The 19,727-nt window shown below is 44.2% G+C and overlaps 1 protein-coding gene across 6 annotated transcripts in view; it reads left to right on the forward strand.

Annotated features, from left to right (window-relative positions):
* The first annotated feature begins 844 nt into the window (after positions 1-844).
* ALKBH8 (alkB homolog 8, tRNA methyltransferase) overlaps positions 845-19,727 on the forward strand; it is an 86,359-nt gene continuing 67,476 nt past the window's right edge. For 2 of the 6 annotated variants that reach the window (XM_034758848.1, XM_034758849.1), the window contains exons 1-2: positions 3,742-3,835; positions 11,389-11,578. In XM_034758848.1, the coding sequence (XP_034614739.1) occupies positions 3,789-3,835; positions 11,389-11,578 (237 nt within the window). In that variant the 5' untranslated portion in view covers positions 3,742-3,788. The other 4 variants (XM_034758850.1, XM_034758851.1, XM_034758852.1 and 1 more) reach the window with 4 other exon arrangements.

Raw genomic sequence — 19,727 nt, forward strand, 5'->3', positions numbered from 1 at the left:
GAGGGGGCAGTCAGGGGACAAGGAGCAGGGAGGCTTAGGTAGGGGGTGGAGTCCTGGGGGGCAGTTAGGGGCATGGGTCCCATGAGGGGGCAGTCAGGGGAGAATGAGTAGGGGGGAGGGTTGGGGGTTCTGAGGAGGGCGGGAAGTGGGAGGGAGTGGAAGGGGCAGGGACGGGGCTAGGGCAGGATGGGGGCGGAGCTAGGGCGGGGCTCCTCCCGTCCTCTTTTTTGATTGTTGAAATATGGTAACCCTACTTGCCATACTAGCATATTGTATGTTGTTCTTCCTTACCCCTTCCCATAGTCTGTTTACTTTTCATTTGCTGCACCGCATCTCAGATTGGACTGTATGATCTCCATGGTAGGAACAAGGTCTCTCTTTATTTGTTCTGTAAGGCAATTTTTTTGGGTACTGTATAAATAATAATCAGTACAAGTATGAGTCAGGAAACTTTTAGCTAATATGTAATGGCGAAAGTGTTCTACTGGTTTGCGTATGCTATACTGCCCTCTGCTGGCATGTCAGTTCCCTGTGTAATGATCTCAGCTACTGAAGCAGATCTAGATGAAGTCTGATTTTTTGAAGGTGAAGATCCTGTGTGTGAATTCTCTATCAGCACTGCTCCACAGCATAGATCCAGATTTACTCCCACATTTACTGTCCCCCACACACTTGGTGCTGTCTTACTTTTCTATACAAGATTCCTGTCAGAAATATTGAAAATGTAAGATGATGTTACCAACCATGCAGTTTATGAATATAAATTAATCCTTTACAGTTTAAAGCATGTGTTACATTTTTATTGTGTCTCTCATTTTGGGTTGCATTCTCCATTGAACAGCATGCAGTTGGCGTTAGCAAGCAGAAGATCATATGAAATAGCAGACCTGAGAGGATGAGCCTTTGAGCCCCTAAGGACCAACCTTTCTAGATCACAGCCATTGTCACCCCTTCTTTCCACATCCCTACTGGAGATACCTCTGCTGCAGCCAGCCTGTCCGGAGAGTCCAGCTCCAGGAGTCAGGTACTGCTGGAAGAGTAGGAAACACTCAGCCCTGCTACCACATTGCACTTCTCCTCTGCTCTGGCACTGTCCTGGAGGGAAGAGCTGCATAAAGGAATCTGGGACCGGGTGTGAGGAGACAAAACAGGTGATTAATTTTTGGGGGGGAGACGGAGAGAAAATGGGGACAACAGAGGATTCTGGGAAGAGGAAAGGTAGAAGGCAAAGGGAGGCTGAAGGGAGAATAGGAACCAGGAGGAAGTGGAGGGAGGAGTTTTTCTAAGAGGGATGGGAGTAGGGATGTAAAATGTTTACTGGTTAACCGGTAAGCATTAGGCTTACCAGTTAACCACCTTAGCCATTAACCCCATCCAGCCCAATGCTTACCGATTAACCAACCTCAACCATTAACCCTGGCCACATCGGCTGGACCCCAGCACCTCCGGCCGGACCCCGGCCCTGGCCCCAGTCATGCCCTCCAGCCAGACCCCGTCAGCTGGACTCTGGCCCCAGCCACACCGCTCCAGCTGGACCTCGGCCGCAGCAGCTGGACCCCGGATCTGGTTGCGCCACGCCGGATCCTGGCCCCACCTCGCCGGCTGGCCAACCAACCCCAGCCCCACGGCTGGCCAACGAGCCCCAGCTTCGCTGGCCAGAGCAACCCCAGCCCCTCTATCTTTAATCAGTTAACCATTTAGACAATATAATTGTAATCGTTTAATGGAAGAGAAAAGAAAAGGTGAAAGGAAAGCACCGATGATTACGAAGAACATAAAATCCAAGAGCAAGGGAAGGATATAGAGAGAAGGGGGAAGAATAAAGTCCCATTCAGACCAGGTGAGACTAAATATAAGGAGCCAGACTCTGACTCCTTCTATATCTTTTTATGCTGCTCCAAAGGGAGAAAGTGGGGTATCTCGTCAAGAAGGGGAGTGGAAGGAGTGGGAGATCTCACTCCCCTTTCCCTGCTTTCCCTCCGAACTCCTTCTGCTTTCACTTCCCTTACCCTGATCCCCACCACTCCAGGCATCCTCGCCACAGTCTTGCTTTTCACTATGAAAATGTGGTCCCCAAATACATATTAAAACAGACAATACTGTCAGGTTTCAGAGTAGCAGCCGTATTAGTCTGTATCCGCAAAAAGAACAGGAGTACTTGTGGCACCTTAGAGACTAACGAATTTATTAGAGCATAAGCTTTCATGGGCTACAGCCCACTTCTTCAGATGCATATAGAATGGAACATATATTGAGGAGATATATATACACACATACAGAGAGCATGAACTCCCACCTGTTCATGCTCTCTGTATGTGTGTGTATATATATCTTCTCAATATATGTTCCATTCTATATGCATCCAAAGAAGTGGACTGTAGCCCACGAAAGCTTATGCTCTAATAAATTTGTTAGTCTCTAAGACAATACTGTGTTTGGGGATTTATATAATTACCATCTCTAAGGCACCTACCACCTTGGTGTCTAGATGCCATAGACAATGAAGAGGAAAAAATCCTAGTTTCTGTGTGCAAAGATACAAAAATTTCTGTCCCTGCCTCTCTCTGTTTATGGATGCTATCCAAATTAGCGAGGAATGCATGCTCAAAATAAGAATTAATATTTGCAATCAGAGGAAGGAAAGTAAAACTACGATTCAGAACCTAGTAGGAAGTATATTTGGTTTTCTTTGGGGAAAAACAGTAGACTCTTCCCGTTAGAAATCCAACCTGCACTCTTAGGTGTTCAGCTTCTGAGCCATGGATCTAAAGGCTAAGGGGTAGGCCAGTGGTTTTTTCAACCTGTGGTCCGCAGATGCCTGGGGGTCCGCAGACTATGTCTAAAATTTCCAAAGGGGACTGCACCTCCATTTGAAAATTTTTAGGATCCACAAATGAAAAAAGGTTGAAAACCTCTTGTGTAGGCCAGTGGTCTCAACCTTCTCAACCAGAGGTCCGAGGCCCCCTGGGGGGGGGGGGGGGGCGGTCACAAGCAGGTTTCAAGGGGTCCGCCAAAATAAACCAGAGAGCAGAGCCAGCGTTAAGAGTCGCTGGGGCCCAGGAAAGAATGCCAGAGCCTGAGCCCCACCATGCAGGGCTGAAGCTCGTACCCTGCTGCATAGGGCTGAAGCCAAAGCCCGAGCAACTTAGCTTCGCAGGTGCCCCTGTGGCATGGGGCACTGGGCAATTGCCCTGCTTGCTACCCCCTAACTCCAGCTCTGGCTTTTAATCTGTTGCAGAATGTATGCAGAAAAACAGCTGTTGTGGCACAGGCAGGCCGTGGAGGTTTTATAGCATGTTGGGGGGGCTGCAGAAAGAAAAAGGCTGAGAACCCCGGTGTAGGCAGGCGGTAAAACCTGCCTCACCCACGTAGAATCATAGAATCATAGAATATCAGAGTTGGAAGGGACCTCAAGAGGTCATCTAGTCCAACCCCCTGCTCAAAGCAGGACCAATTCCCAGCTAAATCATCCCAGCCAGGGCTTTGTCAAGCCGGGCCTTAAAAACCTCCAAGGAAGGAGACTCTACCACCTCCCTAGGTAACGCATTCCAGTGTTTCACCACCCTCCTAGTGAAATAGTTTTTCCTGATATCCAACCTGGACCTCCCCCACTGTCAACTTGAGTGACACGTCACTGCGGGAGGGTGAGACTGCACTGCCTCAGGGATGCTGCAGGGTGAGCACGCTCAGGGGATGATGAGACCACACCGCTACATGGGGACTAGAGGGTTAACAGGGAAGGGAAGCTGCTGCCACAGACATGATGGGAGCTGTAGGCAGTGAGGCTCATGGGAGTTGTAGTCAAGGGTTCTCCAGAATGGCGGCCTCCAGCAAGGTAATGTGCATTGTTTCCTCTGCCACTTCCAGCGTCACAGCTGAGCTCCGGGGGCCACGCTCAAAGCTGGGCGGACGCGCTGGCTTCAGTGGCTTCGGGCCAGGGGTGAACGTGGCCCTATGGTAGTCACTGTGCTAGTGATAAGGAGTAATGGCTTGTTGTCAAATCCAGTCCTGAGGAAGGGCTGGGCTGGAGCTCAGCGTCTGTGCTGCAAGGAACTACTCCTTTGGGGAGGGGTCACTCTTTGTCTGAATTTGGTCTGACAGCAGCCCGTTCAGGGCCCGTCAGTGACATGGATAACGGGGGCTTTAGAAGACAATTCGTCTCTTAACCCCCTCGTGGCACAGTGCAATTCTGATCAGCCTTGCCATGCTGCCACTGGGAATCCCTGTGTGTCAGGAGGACTCTCCCAGGGTTTTATGGTGCTCTGCCCCACTTCTGTGGTAAGGATTTGTTTATATAGGCTGATGTATAAGGCTACCCAGGTACATGCACATGGAAAATACCTCAACCCTTTCTATAATGTAAGCTTTCCTCGGCAAGGGGATTGTGTGCACACATGTACACCTGTGTTGTACAAGAAGGTCGCTGTTGGCAGCATGGGCCAGTGCATAGTGCACAGGACTGAGAGGGTGGAGACGTGATCTCTGCATTATTTAGGGCAAGTCACTTCATTTTTCTGTTTCCCTTCCCACCAGCGCTTAATTTGTGCTACAGCTTGCCAGGGCTGAACCCCAGCACCTCTGGGCTTGCTGCAGAAGTTATGAATGTAAAAAAATTGCTTGAGCCCCAGCACCTCTTGCATTACAGATTAAGCACTGCTTCCCACCCTTTTCCTGTCTTCTCTAGTTAGCCTGTAAGCTCTCAGTAAGAATGTTCCCTTCCCCAGTCTGTTTGTACAATACAATGGGACTGAACCCAATCTAATCTTGACAGGTGAATAAATAATAATAATCTCTGGAATGATTATAATTAGTGACAGGTTGAGCCCAGGTCAAACCTCTAGATCTGGCCAGTCTGGAATTTTGGGAGTCAGTTTTTAAAATCCAAACCCAGATTCAAATTTTGCAAATGATGCCACCTTTATAAATGGGAGGTTCAAAGCATTGCAGACTTTGAGACATTTGCAGCCCTGATCTGTATCTGAAACTTGCATCTGGAGCTCATTTCCGACTATAATCTCTGACTTTGTAAATAAATGCAAAGTAGATTATGCAGAATTTTAGAGATTCAGACAGAAGTCCATCTTGTCATCCATTACTGTGTCATGTCAGTAATCTTACACAGTAGGGGCCTGATTCTGCATGTGTTATGTAGACCTGCATTGAAGTCAGTGGAGTTCCATACAGGTGCAGAAGTTGCCCTCGTGCATCTCATTGCAGGATGAGGGCCTTAATGGTTAAAGGGTATAAAATAAAACTATTGTGTCTATGAGAAGTTAAATATTGGATCAACAGTTAACTAATGACTCTGAAACTATATATGGTATGTTATCGTGAATACACTACATTTTATAAGCAATATTAAAAACATCATCAAGAAATTATGGAAATAATAGATTGCTTTCCCCCCTTTCTTTTCTCTGTTTTATATCCATTTTCTATCTAGGCATCTTTTCCAGAAGTGCTGAGCACCTGCAAAGTGAAATCAGTCACTTTATAACTGGGCGTAGTGCTCCATCTGCTGGTAACTAGCACGCCAAACTACAATCTAAATTGATCTTGCAGTTCTGTTCAGAAATTGCTCCTAAAACATATGGGGCCAGTCCAGGTTCTCCATTGTTAAGCAAAACTCTCCATTAACTCTTTCCATTAATTTCAGTGTGGCACGATATGGATCATTATATTCACAACTAAAACTGCCAGTAGAGCATGATTGTGCCTGTGTTTTTGTTTGAATTTCGATGCATTTTGAGGGGTTGTTTTTCAATGCAAATGAGTTAAGGTCGGTAATAATGGGTCTGATTCTCCATTGCCTTGTACCTTTTATGGTAATTTTGACGTGTGCAAAGTGGGTAAAAAAATGTTACAAAATAGGAATGATAGAGTTTTTCACTCACCGTGCACAGGTCTAAGGGCTTGATTTTGCACCATTAAAGTTAATGGGAGCTTTGTCATTGTTTTCAATAGACATAGAACTGAGCCTTAAATGGATATGTAATGTACAAGACAGTGGAGAATCAGGCCCAATATGTGCAGGCAGACAGTGTGCAAGCTTTCCTATAGAGTCCTCCATACCATTGTCCTTAAATCCCAGCCTGTGTTTGCCTTTGATATTCAAATCCTGAAGTGATTGATTAGTGAATCAGGCCAAAATCCTTGCTATAAATAGATGCCCATTTCAACAAAAGGGACTTTTTCATTTCTTGTGTGTGTGCTCATCTAACTTATCTTTGTCTCTTTTTGTCAGAGACTTTTCCCCCACTACACTTCTACCTCGATATAACGCTACCCGATATAACACGAATTTGGATATAATGCGGACCGGGCCGGGGGTGGGGGTGGGAGGGTTCCGCACTCCAGTGGATCAAAGCAAGTTCAATATAACGCGCTTTCACCTATAACACGGTAAGATTTTTTGGCTCCTGAGGACAGTGTTATATCGAGGTAGAGGTGTATCTTGTTATAATGTTACCTGCCAGTTACAAGTAATAGCTCCAGCAGTAAAGGAGGTCTAGTTTCAAGTCTCTAAGGAAAATTGTGTAACGGATTTCTCAAAATGTCTTCTTACAAAGATAAACAGGAGTTTTAACTTTGTTCTTATATTTTTCTGTGTTCTCCTCTCCCAAGTGAAAACTAAATTCACTGCACTTTTTGTTTAAGCAGGTATGAGTTTCCCTGTTTTCTTGTATTCTGAAACACACATTACAGGCATTGCTATGCTCCAATTGTTTCATTGTTTTGTTCTCAACTACAATCTATTTAGATAAGAAAAGTATTCTGAACTTGCAGTCTTCATAGGCAAGTGTGATCGCCCTTCAAGGGACACTGCTGAGGACTGAGCCCACAACTTCCTGACACTACTTGGCAAAGAGGTCAAAGACTGAATGAGCATGGAAATTCTCCTATCCCTCTCAACCCTACTAGTAATCAGTTGAAACACATTTTCAGAACAGAGTTGTTGCCCCGGTCCCTGCTGGAACTTGTTCTATTGATAGAGGACATCACTTTCCAGTGCTGGCAATTCATTTCTTTTCACAAGCATTTTAATTCACCTTAAGTTTAAAGAAGGGGGGAGGAAAAGAGAGAAAATTATTTTTTTAAAGGAATTTCTTCAGTGCTGTTTCATTTCAGGGTTCCAAATATGTTATTTCCATTTTTTATTAATTATAGTTCCCCATAACATTTCCCTTTTGGGGCATAGTTGTGTGTATTTTATGACAGTAGCATTGCAGCAGCCACAAGAAATATATAATTATTACCCCTGTCTGCTTCTTTAATGCTTAATAACAATTACATTAATGTATTTGCATCTACTAAAAAAATCAAATAAACCATTTCAAGTATAATATACAATGCAAAGTTCTATCAGTTACACAAATGATGTGTCATTTGACCATCATTTAATTTTTTTTTATAATATGTTCTCAGATAGCAAATTTGAGTGGTTGCATCTATAGTCTTATATTTGATGACTACCTGGGCACAGATTTGTATACCAGGATGCTAATACTGCATCATTTGAGCAGTGCCTCTTGTCCTCAAGACATGCTCATGAGTACCATCTAAGAAATCTTGTTGTCTTTTCATAGGAGGTATGCTGGTCCAATGATTTTATTGTGGGATTGAACCCTGGCCCTGTGGATTTACAAGGATGAGTCTTTAAGGCCTAAGCTACTGTATCAGGCCAATTAGCTTAGGCAGTAGTTAGTTTATAAACCTCTTTGTGTCAGCCACTAGAGCAGGGCAAAGACCCAGACTAGTTTTAATGGTTGTTACACTGGCGCTAGAGCAGCGGCTCTCAAACTGTGGGTCGGGACCCCAAGGTGGGTTGGGACCCCATTTTAATAGGGGTTGCCAGGGCCAATATTAGACTTGCTGGGACTCAGGGCTGAAGCTGAAGCCCAAACTCCACCCACACCTGAAGCAGCGGGGCTCAGTCTTCGCCCCCCTCCTGGGGCGTGTAGTAACTTTGTTGTCAGAACGGGGTCGAGGTGCAATGAAGTTTGAGAACCCCGGGTGACGGGTTGGACTCTCTTGTCCCGGGTGCCACCTGATGTGCTGAGGTCCCACTGGTTCTGCCCGTTCCACCAGCTTGGGCTTCCTCACCCTGTCTTTGCTGTGCCAGGCCCTCAAGCCTTCTTTAGCACACACACAGGTAAGGCCACACCCAGCTGCAGACACAGACTGAGATCAGCTCTGTGTGGGAAGAATCAGCTCGGGGATTTACTCAGCACTCACGTGCACACCCCCTTTGAGGAGTAAACCCAAAATAATATTGTCTTGCGCTATACAGAAAACTCTGCACAGCGCAAGCTCATAAAAATCGCCCTCTCCTGCAATGTGGAGAGGGATATGCACAACTTCTTGCTCCCCCAGATATGAATTACAGAAACTGGGTTATGTTATAAACAAGAAATAAGTTTATTAACTACAAACAGTAATTTTAACTGATTATAAGGGATAGTAAATAAAACAAAGCAGATTACTGAGCAAATAAAACAAAACATGCAAACTAGGCTTAATACACTCAAAAAACAGGTTACAAAATGTAATTTCTCACCCTCAGTGTTGTTTTAGGCAAGTTGAAGAGTTTCTGTAGCTTCCTGGACCCGTCTCAGCCTGCACTCATCCCTGCCTTTCCCTCCAGGTGTTTTTAGCAGTCTTCTTTCCTGGGCAGGCCATGGAGGAGAGTCAAGATTAACTCTTTCCCCAGCCTTAAAAAGGATTTACCTAAGGCGGGAATCCTTTGTTTGATCCCCATCTCCCTACAGTGGAAAAGTACCAACAAGACATTGTCCAGTAGCAGGTGACCTGGTTACCTGACCCTGCTGTGTCAATGCAGCATCCCAGTAAACTTCTCAGGAAGGAGTGAGATTAGCATTTTCAAAGTTCTATTGTTCTCCTTAATGGTTCATCCAGACTCTTTGCCTACTGTCTGGTGGGCATTTCCCAGGTGAAAACACCATTGTAATTGTTACATAGTTAATATTCCTAGCTCTTGATACAGAAATGATACATGCATACAAATTGGATAAATACATTCAGCAAATCATATCCTTTCCAGTGATAGCTCACATGACCCATCTTGCATAAAATATATCTTAGTTATGCCATATTCATATCATAACACTATTTCTATGAAGAATATGGAGTGTAACGTCACACCCTGCTGTAGAGATTAGTACTGATTGCATTTTTACATATGGAGGTGAAGAGTTTGAAAAGATTTTTTGTATTTCATTGGTAGGTCTTGTTTTGCATTAAAAAGATCATTTTATTTTTTGGAAGTTCATTTTTGGTGATATAAAATGTCATTAACATCACAGAACGCACACACACTCGACCTTTCCTCTTCAAAGTCCTTTATGCACATGCACTCACAATCTGGAATGGGTGAGCTCCAGGGCAAAAGATCCACTTGCCTGTGTAATGTAGGAACCTTTCCTGTTTGTTTGTTTGTTTTTATTTATCATTTATACCATGATTGGCCCCTTAAATTCCAATGAAGATTGGAGCCCCATTGTGCAGGGTGCTCTACAAACACAGGTTGGGAGACAGTTTTCCTCTGGAGAGTTTATAATCTAAGAGATACACAAACAGATGAAGCATTGAGGATGGGGTGAGACACAAATAACTAAATATAGTTGTGACTGACACAGATTTTCTACAGTTTGGGGAAAGGGGCTGACAGGTGGGAAAGGGTTAGCAGGAGTAAAGGAATGGGAGAAGGAGGAAAAGGGGAAGAGGGACAGTCATAGCTCATCTGTCTAGCCAGTGCTGTCAGAAAGAAGTGGGAGAAAATAGGAGAGACAGAAAATATAGGGCAGGAGGTAGAGAACACACTGTAGGGATAGAGAGGGCAAAATCCTGGCCTTGCTGTAGTCAGCGGGAGTTGTGCATTGACTTCAGTGTGGCCAGGATTTCACCGTGAGAGTTTGAAAGAGGTGGAAGGAGACAGAAAGGAAAAGGAGGCAGAAACCAAGGACAGTGCCGGAAAAGATACAGCGTGATCTGTGATAGAAAAGAAAATGTGATATGAAGCCAGGAAGGATAAGAAGATACAACATAAACAGGGACAGGGTCGGGAGTGAGTCAGCTTTTAAAAATGTATTCAGTAGAAAGTTGACAAAATGTTACCATTACACGGATGTTTTCATTTTAATTGAAAATTTCCATGTTTCTTCTAACACAATCTAAACATTTTCTCTGGAAAGCTGACGCTTTTTGTGAAAAGATTTGGTTAGGGCTAGTCAACAGTGGCCACAATAAAGTGCTGCCTCGGCTGCGCTTTAATGTGGCTTGTGTCGTCACGGCTCTTAAAAAAAAAAAAAAAAAAAACACCTCCATGAGAGGCTAGCTCCCAGCGCTGGTGCACTGTCTACACTGGTGCTTTACAGCACTGAAACTTGCTGTGCTCAAGGGGGTGTTTTTTTCACACCCCTGAGCGAGAAAGTTGCAGCGCTGTAAATTGCCAGTGTAGACAAGCCCTTCGTCGAAAGCCTTATTTTCTGTCGAAAAACAGTTTGAGTGGAAGATTTTTGACACATTCTATTGAATGTCATATTGAATTAACAGTGCACAGCTGTTTCATTCCTTTAAGTGACGGGGCCTGGTTTCGGAGAGCTGTGTTGTATAGATGTTTGATTTCAAACCCACTCAAACATTGCAAGGATGGAAGTTCAACTCAGATTTGGACATTTGTGGGTTCTTGTTCCACTCCGGAGATATTGGAGAAGGGGGTGAAACCAACTGAAATAACAGGATGAAAACCATAGTGGAGGAGCAGGTAGGGTGAAAAACGAATGCCATAAGCTTGTGAATAAAGGAACAGAATGGGGAAGATATTAAACACAAATGAAAAAAAAATAATCTGGCATTATATACTATACATAGGACTCCCCTCATAGCAGCCTAGCTGGTTGGGAATTTTTTCTTCCCTAATATGTAGCATAGATTGACCTTTATCTTGCATGAATCATCCCACAGGAAAAAAATCCCATGGGGATGAATTGAAGGGGGAAAAACAGTTTTTGCATTCAAGTTAATTTTGTGATTCTCTCCCCCAAATTGTAAGATTTGTAAAATTGTGAACTAAATGAAGTTCCCCATTCCTACCTGAAAAAGGACTTGTGAGGGAGGTGAATAATCTCACCAGAGTAGTGTGAAGTAGGTGAGTTTTGTTCTCCATTTTTCAAATGGGGAAAAAAATGGGACACTTCCCCCAAGCTCTGTGAGGGATTTGTATTAGAGGTGGGATTAGAACAGAGGTGTTATTAGTAATAGAAATAATGGATTTTTTACATAGGAGTTTTATGTTGTCTGTGGCTCTTTAAAAAATATTTTAAAACGGCCTATGAATAAATGACATTCAGGATTTTTTTTTTTTTAAAGGAATCTTGAACGTTTTCTCCCTTCTGCTGTGGCCTTGTCTTTCCGAATCTCCAGTGCAGAAATGGACAGCACCGGTCAAAACAATCTGAAACGGAATAAATCTGAGAAGAAATTATTGAGGAAACAGATCAAGGCCAGAAACACTTTAATGAGGCATGAGGGCATCGAGTGTGTATCTCACACCACCCAGGTGACTTGAAGCTCTAATTGTTGTTATGTGAGCCTAAATGCACAGCCTGCGCATATCCTTGCCTCACCTATATATTGGCTAAAGTGCAGTTCTGTTCTGAAAAGTGACTGTAAAAAGGGCAGTGAGACTCCATGTTGATTGTTTCACATTGATTCCAAAGTGGAACTGCACTTTGGGCTTTGGTCAAAGCGCTTTGTCCATGGAAAAACTCCCAGTGACTTTAATGGTCTTTGGACCAGGTCTTTTAGGCTGAAAGGATTGTTCATGTGGCTGGGAAAAGTTCTGATTGCTGTAATTATGTTACTAATAAACATTGTTACCTTCATCAATTAATATACATGTTAGAGTTTCCCATTTCTTTTCCCGTTTTGCTTTCTTTGTCTCCTCTACTTTCATTTTTTCCCTCCATGCTTCTCCACAAAGCACAATCTCTCTCCTTCAAACTCCCTATTAAACCCCATTCCTAGAAATCTTTTCTAACACTAATCCAATGCTCACTAGAAATCTCACTTCAGCTTCTCTTATGTAAACTATTGTCCCATGTCTTGCCTGGTCTGTCTCAGGACTCTTCCTCATTCTAGTCTTATGGTTGCCATTGCAACCTTGGCAGTTGTTTTAAGGCAAGTTGTTGGGCCTGGTTTACACTGCGATTTAAAACCATGTGAGGGTGTAGGTAAATAATGATTTGAAAACCTAGTGCAGATGGCAAATTCTTTGGGGAAAGGACTATCTTTTTGTTCTGTGTTTTTAGAGCACTAGCACAGTGGAATCCTGGTTCATGGCTGGGGCTTGTAGGTGTTACAGCAATCCAAATAAAAATAATACAGTAATAATAGTCAGAATTTGTAGCTGAATTTAACACAGAGACTTTGAAAATCCTCTGAACGTTGTGGTCCAGCGACAATACGCAGATTAGGTAATGAAGAGACTTTCCTGAAATTCACTCTTCACTGAGATTTTGTTTGCTAGGTTTCAAGCCAGAACAGTTTCTTTTATGATTGCATTGTAAACCTCTGGAAACTGTGATTTCTTATAGAAGTACTGACACTGTCCTGAGGCTTCATAATAGAAATATCTCTCAGTAGTTTCTCAGACATGTCACCTAGCACTCCTTGTTAAGATTTTAAGAGTACTGTCATCCTTTTCCATTTATTAAATCTTTCCCTCCCATTTTCAAGCCAATTTTCTCTCATTTGGAAGAATTAGACACTATAATTTGAAACAACAAAACTTTTTAGGATCTGCTTTCAGAAAAGGTAATAGAGCATTTATAGAAATGCTTTTAGAAAAAGATTGGCTGCCTCATTCTGGGAAAGATGTTGGGAAGAAAAAATGTGTGAAACACAGATATGCCATTTTAGGGCAATAACAGCATATGCTTGCTAATTATATGAAGGCACCGATATTGACTCCATACTTAAAGTTGCATTTAATTTGCCCTTAAAGTAGGACTAAAATCCCTCTGTTTCAAACGGAAATGATTGATTTGCTATCCAAACATGGCAAAATAACTATTCAGAAGACAATTGGACCTTGTCTGTAATTTTTGCAAAATATGTACTATCTTTTGCAGAGGAAATATTTATAAATGCCCCCTTTATTTTTTTTTTAATTTTTTTGGGGTCATATTTTGTTTAATTCCACTAGCGAAACAACCACACTCCCCCAACACGCACACATTCTGATAACTCTTTGGACATCAGCCAGTTTTAGAGACAAGGTGGGTGAGATCATATCTTTTATTGGACCAACTTCTGTTGGTGAGAGAGACAAGCTTTCAAGCTACACAGGATGAGGACTGATAGATAAGATATAGAGTGATCGCCTTGTGAAAAGTGTTCAACCACAGGTGTTGTGTTTTTGTCTTTTATCATTTTCCTGAGAGAGGGCATGTCTACGGTACAAAATTATGTCGACCTATCAGTCCTCATCCTCAAAGGGAACCTGCCCAACACTTTCAAAAGATGAATCTGGGAGTTTAAATTCATAACTTTGCTAGACACTAAAAATCATGGTCTTAATAAAGACATTGGATTTATGTATTGTTATTACAATCTGTAACCCACTAACCCTCCCTTTTTGGCCTATTACTATAGGGATGTTAATGGGCCACTTCACCTTGAATGGTCCCTTAGAATATGTGCTAATTGCTTATGCTAAACTATCTGTTCCACCTTGTGTTTAGCTGCCATGCTCAGAGTACCTTTCCCAGACCTGAAGAAGAGCTCTGTGTAGCTCAAAAGCTTGTCTCTCTCACCAACAGAAGTTGGTCCAATAAAAGATATTTCCTCATCTAGTCTCTCTAATATCCTGGGGCTGACACAGCTACAACACTGCATATCAGCCACTTTTGAAATTCTAAAATTAAACACTCAAAAGGTGATTCCCCCTTACTCGAGTGAATTTAAATAAACAGCGGGGATGGCTCTTTCTCTTTCACCCCAGAAAGAGAGAGAGAGGAATTGGCATATGAAGGAGTCTCAGAAGCTCAGCTATCAGCTCCATTTTGAGGCTGCCTCTTTTTCTGATGAACCTGATGGCATGGGGGAGACAGGGACTTTGTGGGAAGCCTGTGATTGAGGGAATCCATCTGTGCTGAGGTATTAGTGCTTGAAGAGAGCCCTGGTATTGCTGCCTCAGCGCTCCAGTGCACCGTAAAGCTATGCTGGGGCAGCTGAGCATATGTCTACACTGCAATGCAAGCCCAGGGTTAGTGGGACTTGAGTCCGCAGACCCTGGGTTTTGAAAGCTCAGGGGCTTGAGTGTCCATGCTCATCGGTAACCTTAGGTTAAGAAATGTTGAGTCAGGGCCCCACACTGGGGCACCAGCATCCATACTGCAGTATGCAGACCCGGGTCCAACCAACCATATGCCAGACTACCTAGCGTCCTCCCAAAATGTGGCCGCTGTAGCCCTTGGTTCATGGTGGAGCATTGGAAAACTTGACTGTCCACCCCGCACATCACAGGAAGTTGTCACAGCCTGCCAACACAGCTTGCCAAGCCGTCGTTTTGGCCTGCATGCTTCCAGCAACTGGAGCCAGCAGCATGGAAGAGTCACCATTTGAAGAACTTCTCTTGCTTGGGCTTTCACTCCTGTGTCAGGAAACAGGCAGAGCTTCCATGAGATGCTGGTGCACATTTCAGCAATGTTTTGTGACCCTCCGAAAGCAAATGATGGAGCTAATGACGGAGCAAGAGGAGGACGATGATACAGATACAGAAGAATGGAACTGGCTGGTACAACTCGCGTCTCTCAGTATAGTTGCTGATGCCCTCTGTGTAGACCGGTGCTACCAGAGTAGGGTTTCAGGCGCAGATTGGTGGGATCCCATCATTATGCAGACCTGGGATGGCCAGCAATGGGGTCAGAACTTTTGCGTGAAGAGAGCTACATTTCTGGAGCTTTGTGAGCAGCTTGTCCTGTCCCTCCAGCAGCATGAGACCTCTGTGCGGGCGACCATATTGATCCAGAAGTGGATTGCTATCTGTCATAAACATACAGCTAAGGGTAGCATAAAATCCCTCCTTACATGTAAAGGGTTAAGAAGCTCAGATAACCTGGTTGGCACCTGACCAGTAGGACCAATGGGGAAAGAAGATACTTTCAAATTGGGGTGGGGGAGGAGGAGGCTTTGTTTTGTGCTGGTGGGTGTTCTCTCCGGAGACAAAGGGAGAGACCAAGCAAGTAATCCAGCTCCCACTGAAATGATACATCTAATATTACAGAAATAGTAAGTAATAGCAAGGAAATGCGTTAGAGCGTCTTTTGTTTTAGCTTGTGAATTTTCCCTGTGCTAAGAGGAAGGTTTATTCCTGGTTTTTTTTTGTAACTTTAAAGTTTTGCCTAGAGGGGAAATTCTCTGTGTTTTTGAATCTTTTATTACCCTGTAAAGTTATCTTCCATCCTGATTTTACAGAGGTGATTCTTTTATCTTTAAATAAATTCTTCTTTTAAGAACCTGATTGATTTTTCATTGTTCTTAAGATCCAAGGGTTTGGGTCTGTGTTCACCTGTACCAATTGGTGAGGATATTATTCTCAAGCCTTCCCCAGGAAAGGGGGTATAGGGCTTGGGGGAATAGGACTCCAAGTGGTCCTTCCCTGATTCTTTGTCTAAATTACTTGGTGGTGGCAGCATACTGTTCAAGGACAAGGTGGAACTTGTGCCTTGGAAAAAAATTTAACCTAAGCTGGTACAAATAAGCTTAGGGGGTCTTTCATGCGGGTCCCCCCAGAGGTCAGAGTAGGGAAGGAACCCTGACACTATCACTGTCTGGAAGCTGGCTACCTCAGACTGTTACAGGTCTATTGCTAACTAATTTGGTGTTGGAAAGTCAAATGTGGGTAAAGTGGTGATGTAGGCTTCTGAGATGATCAGGCGTGTGCTTTACTCAGCTGGGGTGGGCAGAAACTATATTTGTGAAGTAATTGCTGGTTTTGAGAGAATGAGCTTTCCAAACTGCATCGGAGCCGTTGATGGGACTCATGGCACTCAGGGAGCAAATGAGTACATAAACTGCAAAGGGCACTACTCTGCTATTACGCTTTCCCTTGTGGACCACAGAAGCTGATTTATGGACACCAATGTGAGCTGCACTGGAAGGAGGGATCATGATGCCAGGGTTTTCTGCTGAGCAGGAGTCTACCTTCATGGACAGACTGGGATTCTATTTCCACCAAACGACATTCTCATAAATGGAGTTACTGTCCTCACGTAATCCTTTTTACCTTGGCTTATGAAACTATATCCTGATCTCGGGGCCTGGCAAAAGAAGGGTTAATCACACTCTGAGCGGGTACAGAATGGTGGTTGAATGTGCGTTTGGCAGACTGAAATCCCACTGGCACTAACAACAGACCTGTTTGGATTCCAGTGTCATCAACAGACCTTTTTGGATTCCAGTGTCATCAATGCTGTCTCCATCACTGTGGCTTGCTGTGCTCTTCACAATCTGTGTGAAGCCAAAGGTGAGCTGTTTGCCCCTCAATGGAGCTATGGCAGTGATGGATTGCCGAACCAGTGCACTCGGCTAGAAAGTGCACCTGTGACAGCAGGATGCACCCAGGCAACACAAATCAGGGATGCTCTGTGCTCCCACATTATGGATTTACATGGACCAATGGAAGAGAGAGAACAGCATGTTTAGGAATGTTTTTGTACATCAATATTTACAGTAAATGATGTATTGTCACAGCACACAATGAAATGTGTGTGGGGGGAGGATATTGTCACTGTACACAGTGAATGGGGCATATTAATAGAATCATAGAAGATTAAGGTTGGACAAGACCTCAGGAGATCATCTAATCCAACCCCCCTGCTCAAAGCAGGACCGACCCCAATTAAATCATCCCAGCCAGGGCTTTGTCAAGCCAGGCCTTAAAAACCTCTAAGGATGGAGATTCCACCACCTCCCTAAGTAACCCATTCCAGTGCTTCACCACCCTCCTACTGAAATAGTGTTTCCTAATATCCAACTTAGACCTCCCCTCACATATTTTTATTTTGGATGACCTGACTGTTAATGTAATGGACGGGGAACTGTGCATTTTCATTATTGATTGATTGGACATAGATGTACTGAGAAATTTATGTATGGCCACCACTTGCCCATTGTTCCTTGCCCTATGTTTATCTTTATTATTCAAAACACACATTATAAGACATGATGTAGTGATGGCAATAAACTCTCTGAATAAAATAAAAGCCTTTATTTGTGTTACAAAAATAACAATATTAAAGCATTTCCATGCAGGCAAGCCAACCATGTATGCCACCAAAGTATTCAAACTTATGGTGCCCGAATAGCACATCTGTGAGTGGAGTGTGTTGGTCAGTTACTGTGGTGGTCCTCGAAAATATGCCTTTCCCCAAAATGTGCCTAGCTATCTGGAGTTCCTGCTACGGGAAAAGTTTGCAGCTATCAGCCCTTGGAATTGGGTCAGAATTCATGGGGGAAATCAATAGGATGCTGCGCTAGCATCTGTATGGCTTCCTGTCTCACCACAGCCTCCCATACAGCCTTTTATGACTGCATGCAAGCACACACCTTAATATGGACTCGTAGAGAACTCCACAGCCACCTCACCTCCTCCCAGACACATTTCCGGATGGCATACCTACCCTCCACCCCTATTTTGGACAAACGATTTTGTCACTAGGGACTACATACATAAATGGGCCACGTTTCAACCCCCACCTGCACCACCACCACCTGGACAGTTCACTGATTACAAGTGGCTCATTACACTGTTGTATTAATACAGAGCAGCGTACTGACAGGGAAGGCAATATGAAAGTCTTATTTTTAACACCCCGGTGCCAAGGTGCTGTCCATGCAATCTGCCATGAGTGGATACCTGCTGCTGTCCACGGCGTGTAATAACTTTTGCATTTGTTCATAACCTGGAAATCCCTTCCATTCCTATATTAATCAAAACAAACATGGAGCCAGAAACTTACCATGCTCTTGGGTTAATTCTGTTTCTTCCAGTTCTGTGGCAGGCTGCTGCTCAAAGGGGGGCAACAAAAGGCTCCTCCGGACCCAGCATATGCTGCAGCTGCGCCAGGGACAAAGCCTCCTTGGGGACCGGTTCCAGCACCATAGTGACTTTGCTGGCCTGAGCTGGCCCCCCTCCATTCCTATGTTGGATTCAGGGATCAGAAGTTTGCCACCCTGGCTGACCAGGCTGTTGTAAGCTCTATTGGCTCTGTGCTTGGTGCAGTACCCAGCACCCAGTCAGACTCCTCATAAAAGGTGCAGGTTGAAGGCGAGTTCTGAGAGGCGCAGTTCTCATCCCTGAATTGCCAGTAGTTGGTCTTGAGCTGCTTGATCCAGTCTCTGATCCAGTGACTTCCCAGCACCGTCAGCTTCTTCTCTGTCTCTTTTTACACATGGTCATTGTTAGTACTCCTACTAAAACTCCTCTTTTTGCCTGCCTCACATCAGAGTTTCACCAAAATCTGGCTGTGCTCTTGGGACCAGGAAGCGGCACGCTTGGCAAAAGATGACTTCTGGTTGATGGCCATACCTAACACGGGAGAAAGTTTACTCTGTAGCTCAGTGGTCAGAATAAAGGGGAAGGGTTAAACGCTGCCTGGCTGTACAAGTGGGGTTGCTTCCATTTCCTGGGGGGGGGTCAATTGGTTACTCTTGGGATAGAGAGGACAAAGAACAGTGTCCCATGGGTTTGTGGGATAGCATTGGCTAACTCTCAGCCTGAGCTGCATCCACAAATGCAAAACGATGGAGTTTGGATCCGAGTGCCAGTGGGACCTAGGCTCAAATCGTCTCTTTCTGCAAGGTCCTGGGGCATGGGCCAAGTACGACAGGATTGTGTGTAAATGGAAGAGGGGTTTGGGCTCAAAGCCTGTGTTTGAGCCCAGGCTTGCATTGCAGTGTAGCCATACCCCGAGTGTAGCTGCACTGAGACATTGGCACATTGGTGATGGCGAATTGTCCCATTAAGACTACTCCCGTACATAAGTGTTTGGAGGATGAACTGGGGCCCTAAAGCTGTATTTTGTATTGTGTAGCAGGCCCCCTGGGTGATTCCATTCTTTCAGCAGGATGTCCAGTATATCTTTACTTGTAGCATTATGGGGCATCCCCAGCAAGCCAGCATCAACTCAGAGAAGTACCCTGAAGGGGATCTGAAGTTGGATTCTGAGCTGATCCTGTTCATGGCTGATTCTGCTCAGCACTGGTTGCATGGTTGGTCCCTAAAATGGGGCATGAGGGATACCTCATATTGCTCTCAAGTGACCTTCCTCCCCTGGCCCAATGAAAGAATAGCACTACCGGTAGTGGGCTATGCTAATGAATGCATCAGACTCTCCTCAGACAGAGGAAAGGGTTACCCTTCCTTGCAGAAGAGAGTAAAGAGAAAAATATTGAGGATGATGTTAGAGGCCACTCCTTCAAAAAAAATTATTGGAGGTGTTTAGAAATGGGCTGCTAAGCTCAGTTTTTTCTGAGTTCATTTGTGGGAGCCATAACACTTTGCTGTAATGAAAAAAATCAGGCAGATACAGTTAATACAATGGGATTTATTTTTGTTCCACCCTTTCAAAGGTATTGCAGGACACTTACAGCCAACTGTTAGCTATGGAATCTGCAAATACAAATAAACTCTGTAGCTGAGG

The sequence above is a fragment of the Trachemys scripta genome, chromosome 1, assembly GCF_013100865.1.
Source record: "Trachemys scripta elegans isolate TJP31775 chromosome 1, CAS_Tse_1.0, whole genome shotgun sequence".
Taxonomy (NCBI): domain Eukaryota; kingdom Metazoa; phylum Chordata; order Testudines; family Emydidae; genus Trachemys; species Trachemys scripta.